This window comes from Melopsittacus undulatus, chromosome 3, assembly GCF_012275295.1.
Source record: "Melopsittacus undulatus isolate bMelUnd1 chromosome 3, bMelUnd1.mat.Z, whole genome shotgun sequence".
NCBI lineage: Eukaryota > Metazoa > Chordata > Aves > Psittaciformes > Psittaculidae > Melopsittacus > Melopsittacus undulatus.
Genome location: NC_047529.1, coordinates 93,997,812 through 94,016,122, shown reverse-complemented (window position 1 = coordinate 94,016,122; position 18,311 = coordinate 93,997,812). Strand labels below are relative to the sequence as shown.

General features: G+C 37.3%; 1 protein-coding gene across 4 annotated transcripts in view; it reads right to left on the bottom strand.

Annotated features, from left to right (window-relative positions):
- Positions 1-18,311, bottom strand: part of SDCCAG8 (SHH signaling and ciliogenesis regulator SDCCAG8) — a 116,986-nt gene that overhangs the window by 60,510 nt on the left and 38,165 nt on the right. For all 4 annotated transcript variants that reach the window (XM_031046267.2, XM_005146017.3, XM_031046266.2 and 1 more), the window contains one exon: positions 11,568-11,710. In XM_031046267.2, coding sequence (XP_030902127.2) covers positions 11,568-11,710 — 143 coding nt within the window. The remainder of the gene's footprint in view (positions 1-11,567; positions 11,711-18,311) is intronic.

The window sequence follows — 18,311 nt, the reverse complement described above, 5'->3', positions numbered from 1 at the left end:
CCATACAAGATTCTTACAGGCATTTACTCTGTATACACAAAGTTGTTTTAATTATTTTTACTATATTTAAAATAAAGGAGTAATTTTATTGACTTTTGGTGATTCCTGAATTTGGCACCAGCTGGCCCTTACAATGCAGCTTCAGGACAGATTTAAGCCAGCCTACTGAGACATTGCCAGTATACGTTGCAGTCCCTCTTTTCATCCTCTTATAATTAGCACTCATGCAACTTACTCTGCAAGAGCAAATGATTGGCTTTCAATCTGATTAACTCCCTGAACCACCTGATCATACAGGTGCCTGTCTTCCAGTATCAGCACAAGCAAGAGCCTGGCAATATGTGGCCAAATATAGCCACATACTACCACTCCAGGGATTTGCCTTTTCAGCAGCAGCCGAGACTTTAGACCAGCTTCAAACAACTGTTACTCTGTGCTCCAAGGCCCAGCTTGTTAATATAGCAAATCCAACTGTCAGGCTCCTACCTTTGAATCAAAAAATGATGCAGCTAAATGATGCAGAGACCTGATCTGCTCTGAACTCACCCTGCCAATTTATATTTGTTCAAAAAACCAATATTTTTGGTACGTTAACTTTGTACCAGCAAGCTTTATGCTGAATCAGGTATCATCTGTCCTACTGCAGCTGGCATAAAGTCAGCACACACACCGCATTGCATGCTGTAGCTAATTCAAAAGGAAAGTGACTGTTCTCACACCTGATCTGGATCAGCTCAGCATAGCTGAATGATCCAGTAGATCACGGATGCACTATGAATGACTGCTGTACAGTCACCTACATTTTTCAAAGACATCAGGTTTAGACACTCAACCTGCACTTAAGTTACCATAGGCCTGATACTTTTTAAGTTGTTAGCTGTCCGCAGCCACTGCTGAAGTGAGGAACAGTTCTTTCTGCCTCCAAAGGACCAAGCCTCGTATGAACAGCTTGGGAAGAAGCAAAATAATTTAAGAACACAGCATTCTTCAGGATGACAATTTGAAAGACAATATTTGATTTTGAGGGAATTTGATCTGGAGTAAGCTAGACTTGTACCCCACCCTACAGTGAGATCCTGCGTATTCTACCAAACTGAGAAACTTGTAACCAAAAGCAAGACAGATGAGAAATACTGTGCTGACATTACACTGTACTTGACTGCTGTCAATTCACTCTGGATATTACAGAAACATCCCAGTAAAAGTCATGTACCCACATATCACAGGAGCTAGATATGAACAGGTGAGTTAAAAAATAAGAATTCAGCCTTATGCGCCTTTTATTGTTTTGCTCAACCATGGCATCATTTTTGTATTACCCTGATTGTAACTGTCTGCACAGGAGTATTAGAAATAATGGACAGGCAGTGTGACAGTTTAGGGGTTTGGAGAGTTTTTTAAATTTTTTTTTTTTGGTCAGGTTATAAATTTCTCTTCTTTATGCTGTCAGAAGTAAGGGAGAAACATATTTCAATAGCAACTTTAAAATGAAACTCACAAATTACTACCATTATGTTAAGTGCTAGATATCCCACTGTGCAGTTTTGCTTTGTGAATTTTTACCTTCTTCCATGCACACTTTTAGCCACTGATCGCACAGCCTTTCAGTGTTTTCTGCCTTTTCCTTTAAATAAACTGGCTCTGGCTCCTTCCATCTGGTTCCCCTTCCGTCAGCAACCCTGCACCTGTTCACACCTCCTCTCCTGTTGGATTCCACTGAACATTTCCTCCTCTGCCAGGGCTATTCTGGCACTCGCAACCTTTCTGTCATTCAATCCATCTGTCAGAAGTGAACTTTGTTTACCGCAAGCTTCTGCTTTCTTCCTCAAGAAGCAAAGCCCCTCAAGGTCATTGTCAAATGAACTGTCGGTGTGGATTTAAATCCACTTCTGCTAACCAGCAGCAGATGAAGTTCTTTACAGTCCTGTATTTGTGAAGATTGGTCTGGGGTACAGGAGAAATAATACAGAAGCAAAAGAACAGATTTTTAATAATTTGTTAACTCCAACAACTAACGTGGTTTTCCTCATATACATATATCTGTACCTTCTTGCAAAGACTAGCAGAATCTGAGAAAGGCTTCCAGAGCTATTAAGGGAAGTGGAAAAGGCTAATAAAAATATTACAAATAAAAGAATAAATGAAAGCTTTTGACTCTCACCCTAACACCATGTAACAAAGATACTGACTAAAAATGTAAAGAGAAAATGGGAACAGCTGAGTAAGTTTACAGTAAAACCTTAAAGCAGCCAACAGCATTCACTGTAAATTATTTCATCTGCAGCATTTTTTTTAAACTTACCTACTAATGTTTCAAATGCAACACTATTTAAGGGGAAAAAAAAATCCTGAATATTTTTTCCTGTTTTCAAGCCTTGTAAAAAGCACATATGCAACTCTGTTAAAATAGTACCTTCTACACTGAGACAAATTGTAAAGATTCTTTGTCAGGGCTGAGAGTAAATTCATATTGTCAACAGGATACATTATTTTTAGCAATTCCTGTGCCCATATTTCTTTTCAGGAATACATTCTGATAACCACAAGCTCCTGAGTTATTAAGTAACCTCCTCAATAATCTCATTCTTCTAAAATAAAAAACACCTTTCAATTTCCTTTAAAAAGAATAAAATCTTTCAATGCAATTAAATACAGTACCAAAAAAATGTTTTAAGTTTTGTAAGCAATTGTAATGAAACACCGATTTTATTACCCTTTTACAAAAAAGGGAATTTAAAGTAAAGCTTTCTGGAAGCAAACCCAGGAGGTAATCCAATCTCATTAGCAGAAATGCAGTTATACTTATGTTAGGTCTGAATCTGGCTCTAATGAAAACTGCATTGACAAATACTGCACAAGTTTAGCTGAATAATAACTTAATACTGCTATATCTTTCATATGGGGATTAGTCCCTGCTTTTGCAAAGGAATGTTTTCTGATGCTGTGATCTTCTTTTTCCATCAGAAGCTATACATGCAGGTAAACAAAAGCACTGGAAAGAGAAGAGGAACTCCAAAACAAAAAGAATATGCAGTGGTGTCCCACCTAACTATAGAGAGACTTATCCCTCAATTTGGTTTAAGCACGGTGGAAGGTGCGTGAACAAGGAGAAGATAATCAACAACACTTGCTCCTATTTCTACAAAAATGTAGTCTGATACTCAAACTGCCCGGAACACGGGGGCAACCAACAGTGGCACGCTATTATTCCTGCCACGCTGCCAGCACAGCCAGGGGAAGGAGGTCAGCCCTGTCAGGCAGCTGACAGCAGAGGCTGCGCTCATCTGCTCGCTCAGGACAGGCATCTCCCAGCTCACGCGCTCCTCGTGACCAATCACCGGCACAAGGGCACTGAGCAAGGGGATAAGGAGAGCAGCCAGGCAGCCAAAGTTGGCGTGCAGGTGACTTTTTCCTCCTCCCTCCATTCACCAGCTACCTTCTCCAGAGATGACAACATACAGGCTGATGCTCTTGAATGTCATGTTTGATGAAGTCCCCAGCTGAGGACCCTTTGGGTTCCCTGCTGAATTTTTTCTAGGCAAGAATTTCAGGAGCAGAATCTTGCAGAGAAGAGAAAGAAGAAAAATAAATAAAAAAGCCAAACCAGCAATCACCATGACTGCACAAAATAAACAACTTTGAATACAATTTTGAAAGCACAAAGCAGCTTTTAAAATTCTTTAAGTCCACAAATACCAAGTGCTGATGGTACATTTTAGCTTATTGTAAAAGCAAGCTTTCAGAGGTACTTGAGAAAAAAAACCCTTAGAACAAGTCAAAAATAAAGATCAAAATCAGAATGATTCTTCCAGTAGCAAATTCAGCAAAAACCATCCAGCAGCCTTGAATACATGTGTCTGAAAGATTTCTATGGTTCAAAAAAATAAATCATTATCCTGTTGTCATTAGTCACACAAATAGAAAGCCTAATTTGAATGAGATCAAAGTAAATATTTGATACACATGCATAAACTTATTACTGTTAGTGCTGAATAATAACTGCTCAAAACAAAGCTCTTATAAAGATGTTTGTTTTCTACAGCAGTGAGTCTCTTCTGTATTTCATCTGAATTCACTGCTCGCTCCAAAGTGCTTTAAGTATTGTCACTGCTCCTGAACCACACTCTACATGCAGTAGTAATTTGGCTGCCTCAATAACCTGACGCGATGTATAAAATATGAAATCATTAGAGAAATTTGATGTGACCAGTTGCAGTTTAAATGCCATGGAGAAAAATTTAGTTGAATCTAAGACTAAAATCTGAAAATGTAATATTGCCTTTTCCTTGAGAACTTTGTATTGTAGAACAATAAATTCAATTGTCAACCAGGTCTAAACCCTTTAAAAATGAAAACTAAAAAAGGTAATTTATAAACCCTTTCATATTCAAAATTAACACACGATTTTGGATTTGTTCTTTACCCCTTCACTTGTATTTTCTTTCTTTCCCTTTTAAACTTCATCAATGGCTTTTACACATTTGTACAAGCATCTTTAATATATTTAAATAATTAAATAGAAAAATACATAAATAATTGTGTATTATCTTTACACAAAGTGTATCAGCTTCGAAATTTCTACAAGGCACTGCCAGAAGACAACAGAGCCGATCTATATCAAATCACTCAGTATCAGTCTTCATAAAGCAGCATATGGTCTTATCATGGCAGGTAAAATATTTTACCTTCTATAATAACGCAGAGCAGCTAATTTATCTACATGCTGTATAATCAGATAAACAATTTCAGCTGCACTATGAAACCTGTAGGCAAGGGAGAAGTTTATGCCTCACCACTTTATTGATTTTTTCCACCTATACATTCATATACTTGCTAACAACACAGGATATTCTTTCTTCCATCCCCTTCTTCAGTTACCTCAAAGCAAGACCTTATTTTCAGCTGTGGAAATATATGCAGTTTCTACAGCTGCAGGACAAAGAACTGAGACATTTTCACAGAATTGCTCAGGAGAAAAGCAGAGAGGGGAAAAAAAGCTTTGCAAGATTCTGTTGCAAGTAAAGCAAAGTGAATGACAACTTTCAAAGCTACCACAATCATTTACTAATGTGCTGCTATACCAAATAAGTCTAATTTTTTTTTTTGACAGCACCAAATTAGATTTATTGCAGAAACTGCTGCATAAATAGCATATGGCTATGTTATACCACCTATTTCAAATCCCTGTAATGTTTCCTCCCCTCCCTGCTCAAAATGAATAACTGAGCCAAGCTATAAACCTTCTGCAGACAGAGATACACAAGTTCAAAAAGCGGATGCAGATTGCTCTGTTGAAATTGTCTAAAACAGTATCACATATCCCGCTCAAACAGAACCGGGCAGTAATAGGTCAGGTCTCCCCTGCTACACTTCAGGATTTTATTTCCCCCTTTCCTTGATAAAATTTTGTTTTCCTTTCTCTTTCAAGCTGACAGTCATCAACATGGGGCATGACCTCGTAATCCTCTCGCACATGACTACCTCTTACTTGCACAAGAAATCCTATTGATCTTTACTTCTTACGTGAGTCAAATTATTCATGTGACTCAAGATCAGAAGGCTTGGACCTCCATTCATTCCTCACAAGCTCTCATTTACGAAGAGGGAAGTGCCTCCTCCAAGCAAAAATAAAACATCAGAAAACTGGTTTCATTCATCGGAGGGGCCCAACCCTGTGGGAAGGTGCCGACCTCCAGCTCTCCTGCTTTCAACAAGAGCAAAGTTTTCTTATGGGTTTGCTGGATCAGTCCCCGGACCCACGTGTTTTTGCATTTCTGTCAATCGCTAAATTCTGGATTCAACATGCTGCGATGGTAAAACACGAAAACATGTCGCCTTCCCACGCGGCGGGACCGAGAGCAAAGACACGTATTTTTGAGGTAGGCAGGGGCAGAGCACACGGATGCGGGACAAGCTCCAAGCCCTGCAGGCCACAGAGGCGGGCTGCTCCCTGCTCCCTGCCACAGGGTGAGGGCCACCGCACGCCTCCAAAGTTTGTGCGGTTGCTGCACGGAAAAGACATTGCAAGGTCTTCTCTCCGGCCGATGGGCACACCACTGCACACATCGTGGAAGGCTGCGGCTACCCTGCCGCTCGCCTCTCGGTGGTCAGTCCTCCCAGCTGCCCTATCCGTTACTGTCTGATTAGCTCTGCGAAGGAGCCCCTCCCCGGCCAGCTTTCCCCGCCATCTGTTCCACACGCGATGGCTGCCGCCCAGCAGCCTCGCGCTGCCCTCCTACCTGGCACCCGGCTCCCGGCCTTACCCCAAAGTGCTAACACAGGTTCTCGCTGCTGGCAGAGTCAGGATTTCATTACTACTACTTTGACAAGTGCAGGGTTGTTTGTAATTTCTCTTTTATCCTGATTTTGATTGTACAACTACCTCCCACTGATTCAGTTTGCTTCAGTTTTGTTGCTCACAGATTTTACTCTCCACATTAATCTCCCTCTGGCATGTTACTGCATCTGTTCCCTTTTTTATTATTAATTTTCAAATTCCCACCATTTTTGACAAAAAGGAGGTAATCTACACTCTGCTTCTGCCCATTTCATTTTCTTTAATTTAGAAGATAAGTATGAAAGCATGCCAAAGAAGTTAATTCTCCGTTAACAGTTTATTTTCTGGCATCCCAATGCCTTTGTATATGAAAACCAGATAGAAATAAATGTTGACTGAATCACAACAACATAGTTGCAACCGTCCCTAAATTTAATGAAAAGTAAACATATGAAGCAGAATCTAAAAAGTTCATTAGTTATCAGAGTTGTTCCATGTTTCACTCCTCCTGCATTTTAAAATAATGGTTTTGTACAAGATGACCAGAATATTAAAAAAAAATTGAAAAACAATCACTGCTTACACCTTATTTCTGCTTCTCCCCTGTCCCTGTTCTCCCCAGTTCAAGTGTTACTGGCTGGTCTGGAATGTAAAACATATCTCAGTCTTTTTAATATTAGTAACGGCATTTCTTTGAATGGTGTCTCCTTCCTAGCACAGACAATGGACTCTTCCTGACATATTAGAATTATTGGAAAAAGCATGACAGTAAGTGTGCTGCTAACAGATACTACTAGAAAAAGAAACAACAGATAATACTAAGTACTGTGCAACTGCCTGGAAGGCTATGTACAATCACCAAGAAGTTAGTTTACATTTTATTATTTAATAGTATAGCTTAAATAGGGAAGTCAAGGTATGAGACATGCTGCAATTCTAATAACTAACACTGGTGACAACATACAGCTCAACACCAAAGATTCTGTGACTAAGTCACACCACAGCAACCCAGAGGTGGAATGACAGATTTATGTGCTTTATTTATTATACATGTAGTACAAATTAGTGTAGTGGAGTCACTGAACTAGCAAGAAAGACACAATAAGAAAGCTACAGCATTGCTAAAACCCACTATACTCCCCAAGCCCCACTTTCTTAGATGTGTTGGTTTCTAGTGATCATATCCTTTTTAAAAATAAGGAAGAAATCACATAATGGTGGGAAAAAAATAATCAAGAACTAAACCACCCACTGACTCACTGTAATATAAACTTTAATCCCTCAAGGGAGTGACATGGGAATTCAGGATAGCTTGATGGATCACCTGAACCCAAGATTTTTCTACTGTTTAGTAATTCTTTCCCACCTACAAGTTGACATTCAATACTGCTTGCAATGTTTCATATAAGCCAACAAGAATAGTAAAAAATTAAATTAAACTAAACCTGCTTCAATTCTACTCAATCACATCTCCTGGCAAATTTTATATGACATTTCTGTCAAAAATACCTCGAACCTATCTCCATGCCTGAGAAAATGCATGATGGCACAGAAAAAGTTCACTTTTGAAATTCAGTGATTCCCTCACTTCTTAAGATTTACTTATTTGCTTTGGCATATGCAAACAGGAACTACATCTGACTGTAACTGAAACAAATAATAACTAGATATTTTTTTTCTGAAACAAAAAGGAAAAAAAATAAGGATGACTGGGTTACACACGAATAGTGAAGAAATTATTAAATTAGAAGACATGCTAAGATCTAAGCAAGTTGTTAACATTTTGCATCTTTTTTGTGATCTTTTCCACTAGCATACTGACATGATTTTTAATGATTATTCTCTCACAAACCAAGAACAATAGATCTGTATGGTTTCTACTTTCTGAAGAGCAGATTCAAATAAGCTTTGTTAGCAAGACCCAACCTTGCCAAAGTGATGTCAATTTAAATTTGATTTCTTAAGTAATTTTGTAAGAGTCTCCTATCATACTAACTAATAAAAATAACAAGAAAGCTGAAACTAGGGCAAAAAAATATAAATACTTTAAACAAGCATGGTCATTCTCATAGCATTGTGACATCTGCAAAGTTACATGACTGACAATCAAAACTACACAGCACAAGCTCTGTATTTCCCCCGTCATTTGAAGACATACAAATTAGAATTACTAACTAGATTCAATAGCAGGAAATGCATGTTAATAGCAAAGATTTCTAAGCAACATATTGCTTCAGGAAGAAAGGTGACAGGAAAAGGCAATTTTAAACTCTGTGGCAGTGGTTTAGAATAGCTAATTGTAACCTTTTTCTTGATTTTTAACAAGTACATTTTGTTAACTTGGAAGCTGTTTAGTTGGTAATCAATCAACAGTGTCTGAAAACTAGGATGCAGCAGAGAAGTGGGACTCCTGGAAAAGAGTGCAGTTCTGCAGAGCACTTTCTTTTTTCTCATTAAGACATAGACTGCATGCTCTTTCTCACTTAAGCAATTCATATAGTATTTACTGTCTCATTTTCATACGTTAAAATCCAAAGTTCCTGTATTTGTTTTATTATTCTGTTTATTTACAATGTTCATATATAGAATCCTTGAAAACTTTTCTCCTTTGTAAAATAATAAGACAAATAATTCTTTCGGTATCACCTCAGCTACCCCTAATTTTTGCCAGAACAACACAGACAGGTCATGCAAGGCAACAGAAAGACTACACACAACCCTGTAACAGCAATACAGGCCTCCCTCAAGTCCAGTGTTGAGAGAGGACTTGAAGTGGACCAGCTGGTCCTTTCCTGAAAAGAAGGGAATCAGCAAGATGAGGCCAAGGCCAGAATACCCAAGAGATTCACTAAATCAGTGCAATTTCTGCAGCAACCTCCCACAGGCAGGACTCTGGAGCTTAAAATCTGTTTTCCTTGGCAAGTGCCACAATAAATGAGTCTAGCCCCCATAGGACTGCTATTACCACTACCCTTCAAGTGAGTATTTTCACTGGCATGGCTGACATTTGAGGTGAAGGGAATAAAGAATGAAAGATGGCAGATCATGAGTGAATAAAGTTCATGTGCAACACCTATGGATGTACCAATCCATTAAAAACATACTGAGTTCAAAATGCAAAACTAATGCCACCAGAGACATATAACTTTTACACCTTCACTAATACAGAAAACTTGTTCTGGCAGCAGGTGATCTGAGAGAAACAAAAAAGAGTACAGACTGAGGAAAAGTTTCATTTCAGCAGCGGATCTTTGCCCTTGCGAAGGGAAAACACACTACTATGCAAGAATATCTCTAACCCTGCCCTACCAATCTAAGTACATGGGCACAATGGGTAACAGTTCAGCAGCATCAAATCTCTCAGCTCATTCCCCACCCTGTTCTTCAGCCATGACAGCAATATCACCTAGTGTATGCCTGGAAAGCAGACAGGCATCCCAAAGATAAGGACACAAACACCTACAAAGTATTACAGAATTTGGGGAATACCAAGAAGAAAGATTTGAACCTATTTCTCATGCTTCTATGTATATGTTTTTCCAACAGCTAAACATCAGCACAGAAAACATTTCAATACTTATTAGCATACTTATGAGTAGAAGCCTTAACATGAACACAAAGTATAAAAAAAATACAGATCAGGGCATTGCAGAAGAGTGGCTGCACTAGGTCAGACAAAGAAGCTGCGGCAGTTCAGCATCTGTCTCAAAAAGCAGACGTCTATCAAATCGTATGAGAACAGGGCCAGCACAGAGCATTACTTGCCTAAAATACTGTTCCCAGCCTTCAATGATTTGCATCTCAGAAACTTCCCGAGTCAGAGACCATAGATAGAAAAGCTACCTGAATCATCTGTGTGTTAGGCACCCAGCTTTAAGTACCTTGCTATGTAAAAGCAGGCAATAGTCCTCATTTTTACAAGTTGAATATTTTCACAAGAAAAAAAATTAAAAAAAAAAAAAATTGGCTAGTCAGATTTCCTCCAAGATATCCAGGCTTTACTGCATATAATCAGCCTTTTGCTAAAAGGAGCATGGTAAGCCATTTGGTTAACTATCACAACAAATCATTATTAATAAAGTTCTGCTAAATCCAAACTTTAGATATCTTAACAACTCACCCAAAACTTTTTTCAAGTTCATTAACCTCTAGCATATTTTTTCTCTAAATACAGGCTGTTAGAGTGGTACTTTCTTCCATCTGTTAAACAACCGTGCTCTGAATTACACAGAAATGTAGCTGAATAAAAAAAAAAATGATTCATTGAATTTAATAGTTTAGATGAGGCTCTATTTTACTTCCATTTACTCAATGGCAGAATTCTCACAAAGCCCAAAGAGTACAAGACTTGGAAAAACATGCAGACTTCTGTGAAGTGATAAAAATCTAAGGGTCCCCCCCTTCATGTAAAATTTAAACTAACTTAGTTTTTTTCCTTAAGGACTGAGTAAAAGCTGCCAGGTTTCTGGATGCTCACTCTTGGGGGAGTGGGATGACGGAACAAAACAAAAACCCCACCCCCAACAATCTGCAACCCCTGCAAACAATCAGACAATAGCACTTTCTGTGGCAAAAGGAAAAATTCCTGCAGGTACAAAAACTCAAGCTGCAACAAACAATTGGTATGTTAACCTTTTGGTGCTTTCTAGAAATGTGTAATGAATAGTATGGTAAATGGCATTGGGAGCTATATCCAAGGATGGAATATGGTGAGGCAAAATCTCGCATCATACAGTGTTTGCATTGTACCACATTTCCACCAAGCAAGTGACATCCTCCTCGCGTATCGAGGTTACCTCCTATTCATAGACAGTAGTATTACCTTTTGGTTGTTTAATCTTCAGTGAAGCTTTACATGACTACGTTCATTTATACGTTCCTGGTCATCCTATTGCAGAAACCTCAGGTTATTAATCTGAGAATTCCTATGCTTAAGGGTGCTGCTGCACACTACAGTTTCAATCATTTAAAATATCCTTGGCCTCCCAAACACAGCAATGAGAAGAATGTAGTTGCACTCTTCCTTGCTCTTCTTCCTACCCAAAAACGTGCCACCTCATATCAGAGCAGAACATTACCTTTTCTCCACACCAGTAATTTACTGCCACAAATTATAGTTCATAACTCACTTTGTAGTTCATAACTCATTTAAATCTCCACTTCTAACATGACTGAGGGCTGCCCAAGCAGTCAGTGACTGCAAGTATCTATAACAACTGTGGGGAAGCCTGTGGCAAAAAAATTAGCAGAATGAAATTGGTATTACAGCATGTAATAGGATAAGGGGTACCTGGTGAGGTGCAGTTGGTGCTCAGATTTACTCAGCATTTCTGTCAGTTTTAGGCACTCCTCTCTGGCTCCTGCCACATCCTGCTGGGCTTGTTCCAAACGCTGCTTGTTTCCATTCACCTCTAATTCCAGTTTTTCTATTTGCTTAGAAAATTATAGAACCAAAGAGAATGTATATAAGAAATGCATAGAAAGGCATTTTAAGACAATAGAACTTAAGGTGATCAAAGCTCCTGAAAAATCATGCAATCTTTTGTTTTTGAACAAAAGTAGTTTGCTGATAAAAACCGCAAAACAAGCAAATTGCAATATTTGAAATTACATTTATATGAAAAGCTAAAAGGCATATAATATTTAAAAACATTAATACACATCAATGTTATTGACTTTACGTGGCTTAAGAGATACATGCAATCAATCACTTTCTCATTTTTTTGTGTGAAAGCTTCTGTATTTGTGTCCCAGATTCACTGTGTTAAAAAGCCAGAAGGCAACAGAACAGCAGCTATCTTCAAAAGCTGCTGGACATAGAAAAGGCAAAAGAAATGACCACAATAACTATTTCTTACATAAGCAATGGTATGTGGGAATTCAGCTTTGTCATATTCACATAATATTATGCAGGAGAATAAAGGTAATTTTGTGATTTTACCATTATTGAAAATAAGTTATTTATGACTTGTAACTGAATCCTAAACACACCAGCTGTTGTGAATCTTAACATCATTAGTCCTTATATGCCAACTAAATATAGTAAGTAAATCTAACTTAGTTGGTGAGCCCACTTATTTTAGAAATAATGATAAGCAAGCTTGCATGACCATCATCTTTGGTTCCAGTGAAGTATACAGGACTTACAATCTCTAATAGAATCATCTTGTCAACCATTTAAACATTTTTCACAATTATTCTCAGAAGGAATGATTATGCTCTTAAGTCCATATACAACATACGAGTACCTGTGGGAATACATCAGTCACAAAACAGTATAGTTTTTCCTAAGCATGCTTTTAAGGAGACCAGTGGGGTACAGAATAAGTTAACAATGTAATTTTATCATGCAGTAACTATTCCACACTAACTTCCTATATAAATATTTATCCACCATTGGGGCTGGAAGGAACTTGCATGTTTTTCAGTTAACTAAGCTGTGAAAGGTCACTTGCAGTACAGGATAAAAATTGTTCATAAAAGGAGTTGCTGAATAGCTATTATACTTTAAATCCATACTATAACTTATTTTGTGATAGCTTCCTTATGTAGACCAGCCTCACTATCTTCTTTAGTTAATGAAATTATGTATTCAAACTTCCTACAAGAACAACTGAATGTAATTCGTTCCCAATATTTGCACTTGAATCACTTCCGTAATAACAGTCTCTTTTCCTTCCATGAAAATGTTAAAATAAACAGCTCAAAGTCATGATGTTGCAGACAAATACAAACTCTTCATCCAGAATAAGGGTTCATAATGTTCCTTTTTTTTTTTAATTTTGCTAATTACTTAATATACAGTTTTCCCCCCAAGAGAACTCAACAAAGGTTCATGAAGGAACTTTTGATTAGTTTGAATGTCACCTTGTTTTATCACATAGACCACCTAACAAATTAAATCAGTAATTCCAAGTTCAAATGCAAAGGTAGTGAAATTATCTTCAAAATCAGTAGTACTCTTCCCCTCTAAAGAATGTAACAACCTATTACACTTTCAGAATATTTTAAAACCAGGTGTGCAAAGGCATCCAGTTACATATACTTCGCATTTTTACTTATTTCTAGAGACTTTTGTATATCTTAACTAGAACAACATAAGTCTCAGTGTGTTCTCTACATTATATTCTCCTTAACAGCAGCAGCTCATTAACGTTATTTCTCCATTAATAGCAAAAAGGGACACGAGTTCTTTACTATCTTTACAAGTTAATGATAAGGAAGTTCTGTGAGATTGTTAAAATTTGCTTTACAAATATATCCATTCAGCATACCTTTAAAAAAAAAAAGCCAACACAAGTTAGTCAAAAAGCATCAACTAAGTATTTGAAAAAGCATGGCCACAGCTGAGAACATAAATACACTCTAGATCACTCCTTCAGGGAAGTTTCAATGAACAGATGGGCTTTAACCATTGCCTCGAGTTAAACAGGCTCAGTCAGGTTTTGACACAGCCCCACAGAAGGGAAGCAAATTCTAAGTGCAAGAACCTCTGGTGAAAATGTTCTGCTTCCATCAACCAGATGTTGAACCTGCAGGGCTGTACCCGAGAATACATCCTTCTGTTGAATTGAATACATTTCAATTGTCATGACAGTGCAGAGGCACTAAGACAATGACTCCTTGACAGGATCTTTAAAGATTCACAGTAGTCTTACGATTTCCATAAGAAATGTCAGGAAAGCAAACATAGGTTTTGAAGAACAATTTTACTTCTGCTACAAGTAATTCCAGAATTCAGAATCTACTCCTTTACACACACATACATGTTTGTGCATGTCTGTATATATATATCTATATATATATATCTTAAAATACCAGTATTTAGAGGTATTCACAGTATGAGATATATGAAAAGTAGGAATTCTACACAAGGATTCTGCAGGGACCATGGCAGAAACAGCAGAGAACCTCATGAGAAAGGGATGGCAGAAAAATGCCACCCAAGAGAAGAAGCTTACAGGAACTCGGAAACCAGGTATATTTAAGGATATCAACTAAATTCTTCCTTTTGAAACACCTGAAAACATTAATTAAAAATAATTTTGCTGAAGTCATGAATCACCATGCTTAAAACTGACAGCCCGTGCTCTGAACGCTACATGTTACTTTGGTTTAAAATCTCAGATAATACGTTGAAAAATATGAAGCCTCAGCACTTGAGACTTGTTCATATGATTTAAGCCAGCCCTCCTCTCTCTTGAAAACTATAGCAGGTTTAACAAATATACTCTATCCTAAAATATGGCAAGTCCAGTCCATCTTTAGGTCATCACAATTAATAACAACTTAAAATACAAAGAAATTGCAGAACCTATTAATCTTTACTAATCTTGAGGGGAACCTTATCAGGCAGCATCTATACAAAACTACTCAGATTCAAACTACTTTTTCTGTTACGTTTAGTTGCCATTTCTTCTACGGGAAAGCTACAAGCAGTTCTGTAGCTGCTATCTGGGCCCCAGTGTAATTGTAGGGAGAGGAACAGAAACAAAAGCACCAACTGAAGTATTTTGTTGACAACTCTGCTTCTCATGCAGTGTTAATTTGATCCCTCAGTGCCTATCACCTGTGATACAGCTTTTTACAACATGATCAGAGAGTATTTCTTCAAGGTACTTAACTTTTCAATGTAAGTGAGAGACAAGAGATGGAGCACAGAATTGCAAAAAGACAGATGACAATCTTGCATTTAAGAAAATCTGAAACAGATTTTCAGTATAACAAGGAACAGAATTATCATAATGCATACGTACAACAAGACTACATTAAGGTTGGAACAGGCAACTTCTGGTGCATAACTCCACAACTTTAATATTCTTACTACTTCTGCACATAATTTTAAAAGTACTATTTAATCTGTCTTGCACTGCAGTTGTCTGTAAACTCACAGGAATATCAACAGGCGCTTTGCCATTGCAAGATGGCAGGCAAAACCTCAGGAAGAGAAATATCATTATTAGTAAGCTGAAACACATCAGCATAATTCTGCATGCATACCCCATTCAGTTACAAGAAAGAAGTTTTACTAAACAAAAATTAAAGCTATAGTGAAACACCACTGCAGTAAGATTTTGTTCTAAAATAATTACTCTTTTTTCAGTATTAACACTTTATATTTTAAGTTTTCCACTTTGAAGCATACAGGACCCTTCAATATTTTTTCTTGGAAGCACTTAAGTGTTGCAGTTCTCATTTATTAGTTTATGATGAATTTACAAATTATCTTCTGATTTTCACAATGCATTTTTAGGTGAACACACTGAAGATGCTCATTCAGTGACATAAATGCAATTTACTGGAAAACATAAACGATGATTTCTCAAACATGAGATCAACCTTCAAATATCCTCTTCATAAATTATCTGAAATTATCTTCACCTAACAATACTTATGTATGTGGTAAAAATGTGCTGTTTAATTAACCAGACATCTCTTTATCTCTATAAAATGAAATAATAATTTCATTCAAAACAAACTAAATTAAAAATTAAAATAATTGTTTAAGTCTTTTCATACTGATGCTGATTCTATTATATACAGAAAAATGCAACTTTAAATTCCAAACTAGCAGATGTTTTTCATAGAATTTTAAAAAGGAGCAAACTGACAGAGAAGACAAATGTGGATTTTTTTTCCTAAAGAAAACCAAATGAGAATGATTAAGCAGTGATAAAAGAACTTGTACTCTGAAGTAAATGCAAAAACAACTTTAAAAGACCTTTAAAAAATGAAGAAGATACTAAACCCAAATGATTTATGACATCCACTATTATTCTAGTATGCTCACACATCAGGTAAGAAAAGACACAATATAACCTGTAAAATAAATTGTGCACTGACTATACCATTGCCCAAATTCTGCAGTAAAATAATTCTGGAAGAAGAAAATGTTTTTGTGAATTTACAGTACTTTCTTTTTGTTTTGTACTACTTTCGTCATCATTACTAAAAGCTTTAAAGGGCATAAAATAGAACCGAAAAATTAGAAGAATAAATATATAGTAATAAAAAGTGTAGTATAATTACTGTGGTGGTTGATATTTGCAGGTACATCCCCAAAAGGCAATCAACATCTATAAAAGCAAGTACAGTTCAATTAACACACAGTAAAATTTTACAGGCCTCATGCTCACATACTTAGTTTCATTTACTAAAGTAGCCTTTCAAAGCAATGAGATCACTGCATAGGACTGAGGCTATAATTAAGGTCTTTCCAATAGGTGCCACCAATATGGCCATTCACATAAACTTAAATATTATATATAACAGTACCAGGAAATTTTAGCACTCTTTAACACTGATCACAATATGTTGCCTTCTTTACTTTCTGATACACTTATTAATCAGGGACAGAACAATCATACCCTATTATGAAAAATAATAATAATACAAAAAATAGTGTTTTTTAAAAAGCAACAAAACAAGACTATGTTTTATTAGCAAGAATTTGAGATATTTTATTTGGAGGAAAGATGTCTATCAGTATGGACTGATGCAGCAGGGGTCAGTTGCAGTCATTTCTATCCTAATCCTGATATCAATCAAGCAACTCTAGGTTCTGAGTGGTCTCTAAACCTCAGACCTCCCAGGCATGGCCATCTGACACAGCATATTGCACCTGAAAAACTATCCAACTTTTTTAAAGAGAGTTAAGGCCATCATGAGGTTAACCCCTGCCATGTCCCAACAACGTTTTTCTCCCTCCTGCACTCTGTATGAACTACTGCTGCCTTCAAATTTGAATGAGGATAACAACACAGTTACGGAAACTAAACTTGGTTTTAAAGGAGAACCTCCTTTCTGGAAGCAGATTTATTATAAAGTTAAGAAGATACACAAATCAATAGTACAAAATATGATATAAAAGAGTCCACAAAGATGAACTCTTTCAGAGTTCAGTTCACAAAAAACATAAGACAACTGCAGATTGTACAAATCATTTAGCCCAAAACAGGAATCTGAAAACCTTTCATGAAAAAGGCAACTAGCGTGAGCAGAAATACAAGAAATAACCCCAGTAACACCCCTTTAACAGATTTTCCTTACCACTGCCTCACAAATTGTTTGGCTTCTAAAGACCAGAGAGACAAGCAAAGCCATAACCTAGGCAAGCAACACTGGCTGCAACTTATTGGATGGTTGTTATTCTAGCCTGATCTGGTGGGGCTATTCCTCAAAGAGAAATAGTTTTGTGACCACCTTGTCACTTGTACTGCAAAGAAATGTACTGGCACCTGGCAGTACCGTGACACCCCAGTACTGTGACACCCTATGTACTCCACTAAAAGGCAGAGCCTCAAGATGAGAGCCATTACCTAAGCAAAGGTCAACAGCCACACACCCTCTGCTTCCAAAAAGATTAGGGATTAACAGAGACAGGACCCTGCTGTTTGCTAGGAAGAGTAGGGGTGATGGAAGCACTTCCTGGGAACAGCACGTATGTGGGATGCTCTAAAATGCACACATCCTTAAGTCTTGTTGAAGTAAACTTCCTATCTGTAATTGTTAGCTGAAGCAAGAAAAAAATCATGCTGCTAAGTATATATAAATACACACACACACACAATTTTTTAATTAGCAATAATCTTAGGTGCCTGTCATTACTCTCAAAGAGCAACACGGCCCCTGGATACTGTGGATAATACCCTGGGAAACAGACAAGAATGAATGGCTGAAACATGCTATATGAGGATTTTACCTTATTATTTCCCTGAAAATATTTGGACTGCAATACTATTTCACAAACAAAACTTCCAAATCCATGGATATTACTACAGTCACATTTTAAAAGACAACATAGCTGTACTAGAGATTAGCTCAGCAGCCATCAGCAGAGATAAGAAAGTGATTTTGTTCCACAGTGGAACAAGAGTTTGGTTTGGTTTTCCTAATGGACTGTTCTTGGGAGGTGGGGACAGGAAGAATGGGGTGGTGCAAAATAGATGGTTTGCTTGATGATAAAGGAATTTCAGAGAAAGAAAGATGCATGGGGAAAAAAAAAAAGGAAGGAGATTACTCCCACTTCATTACT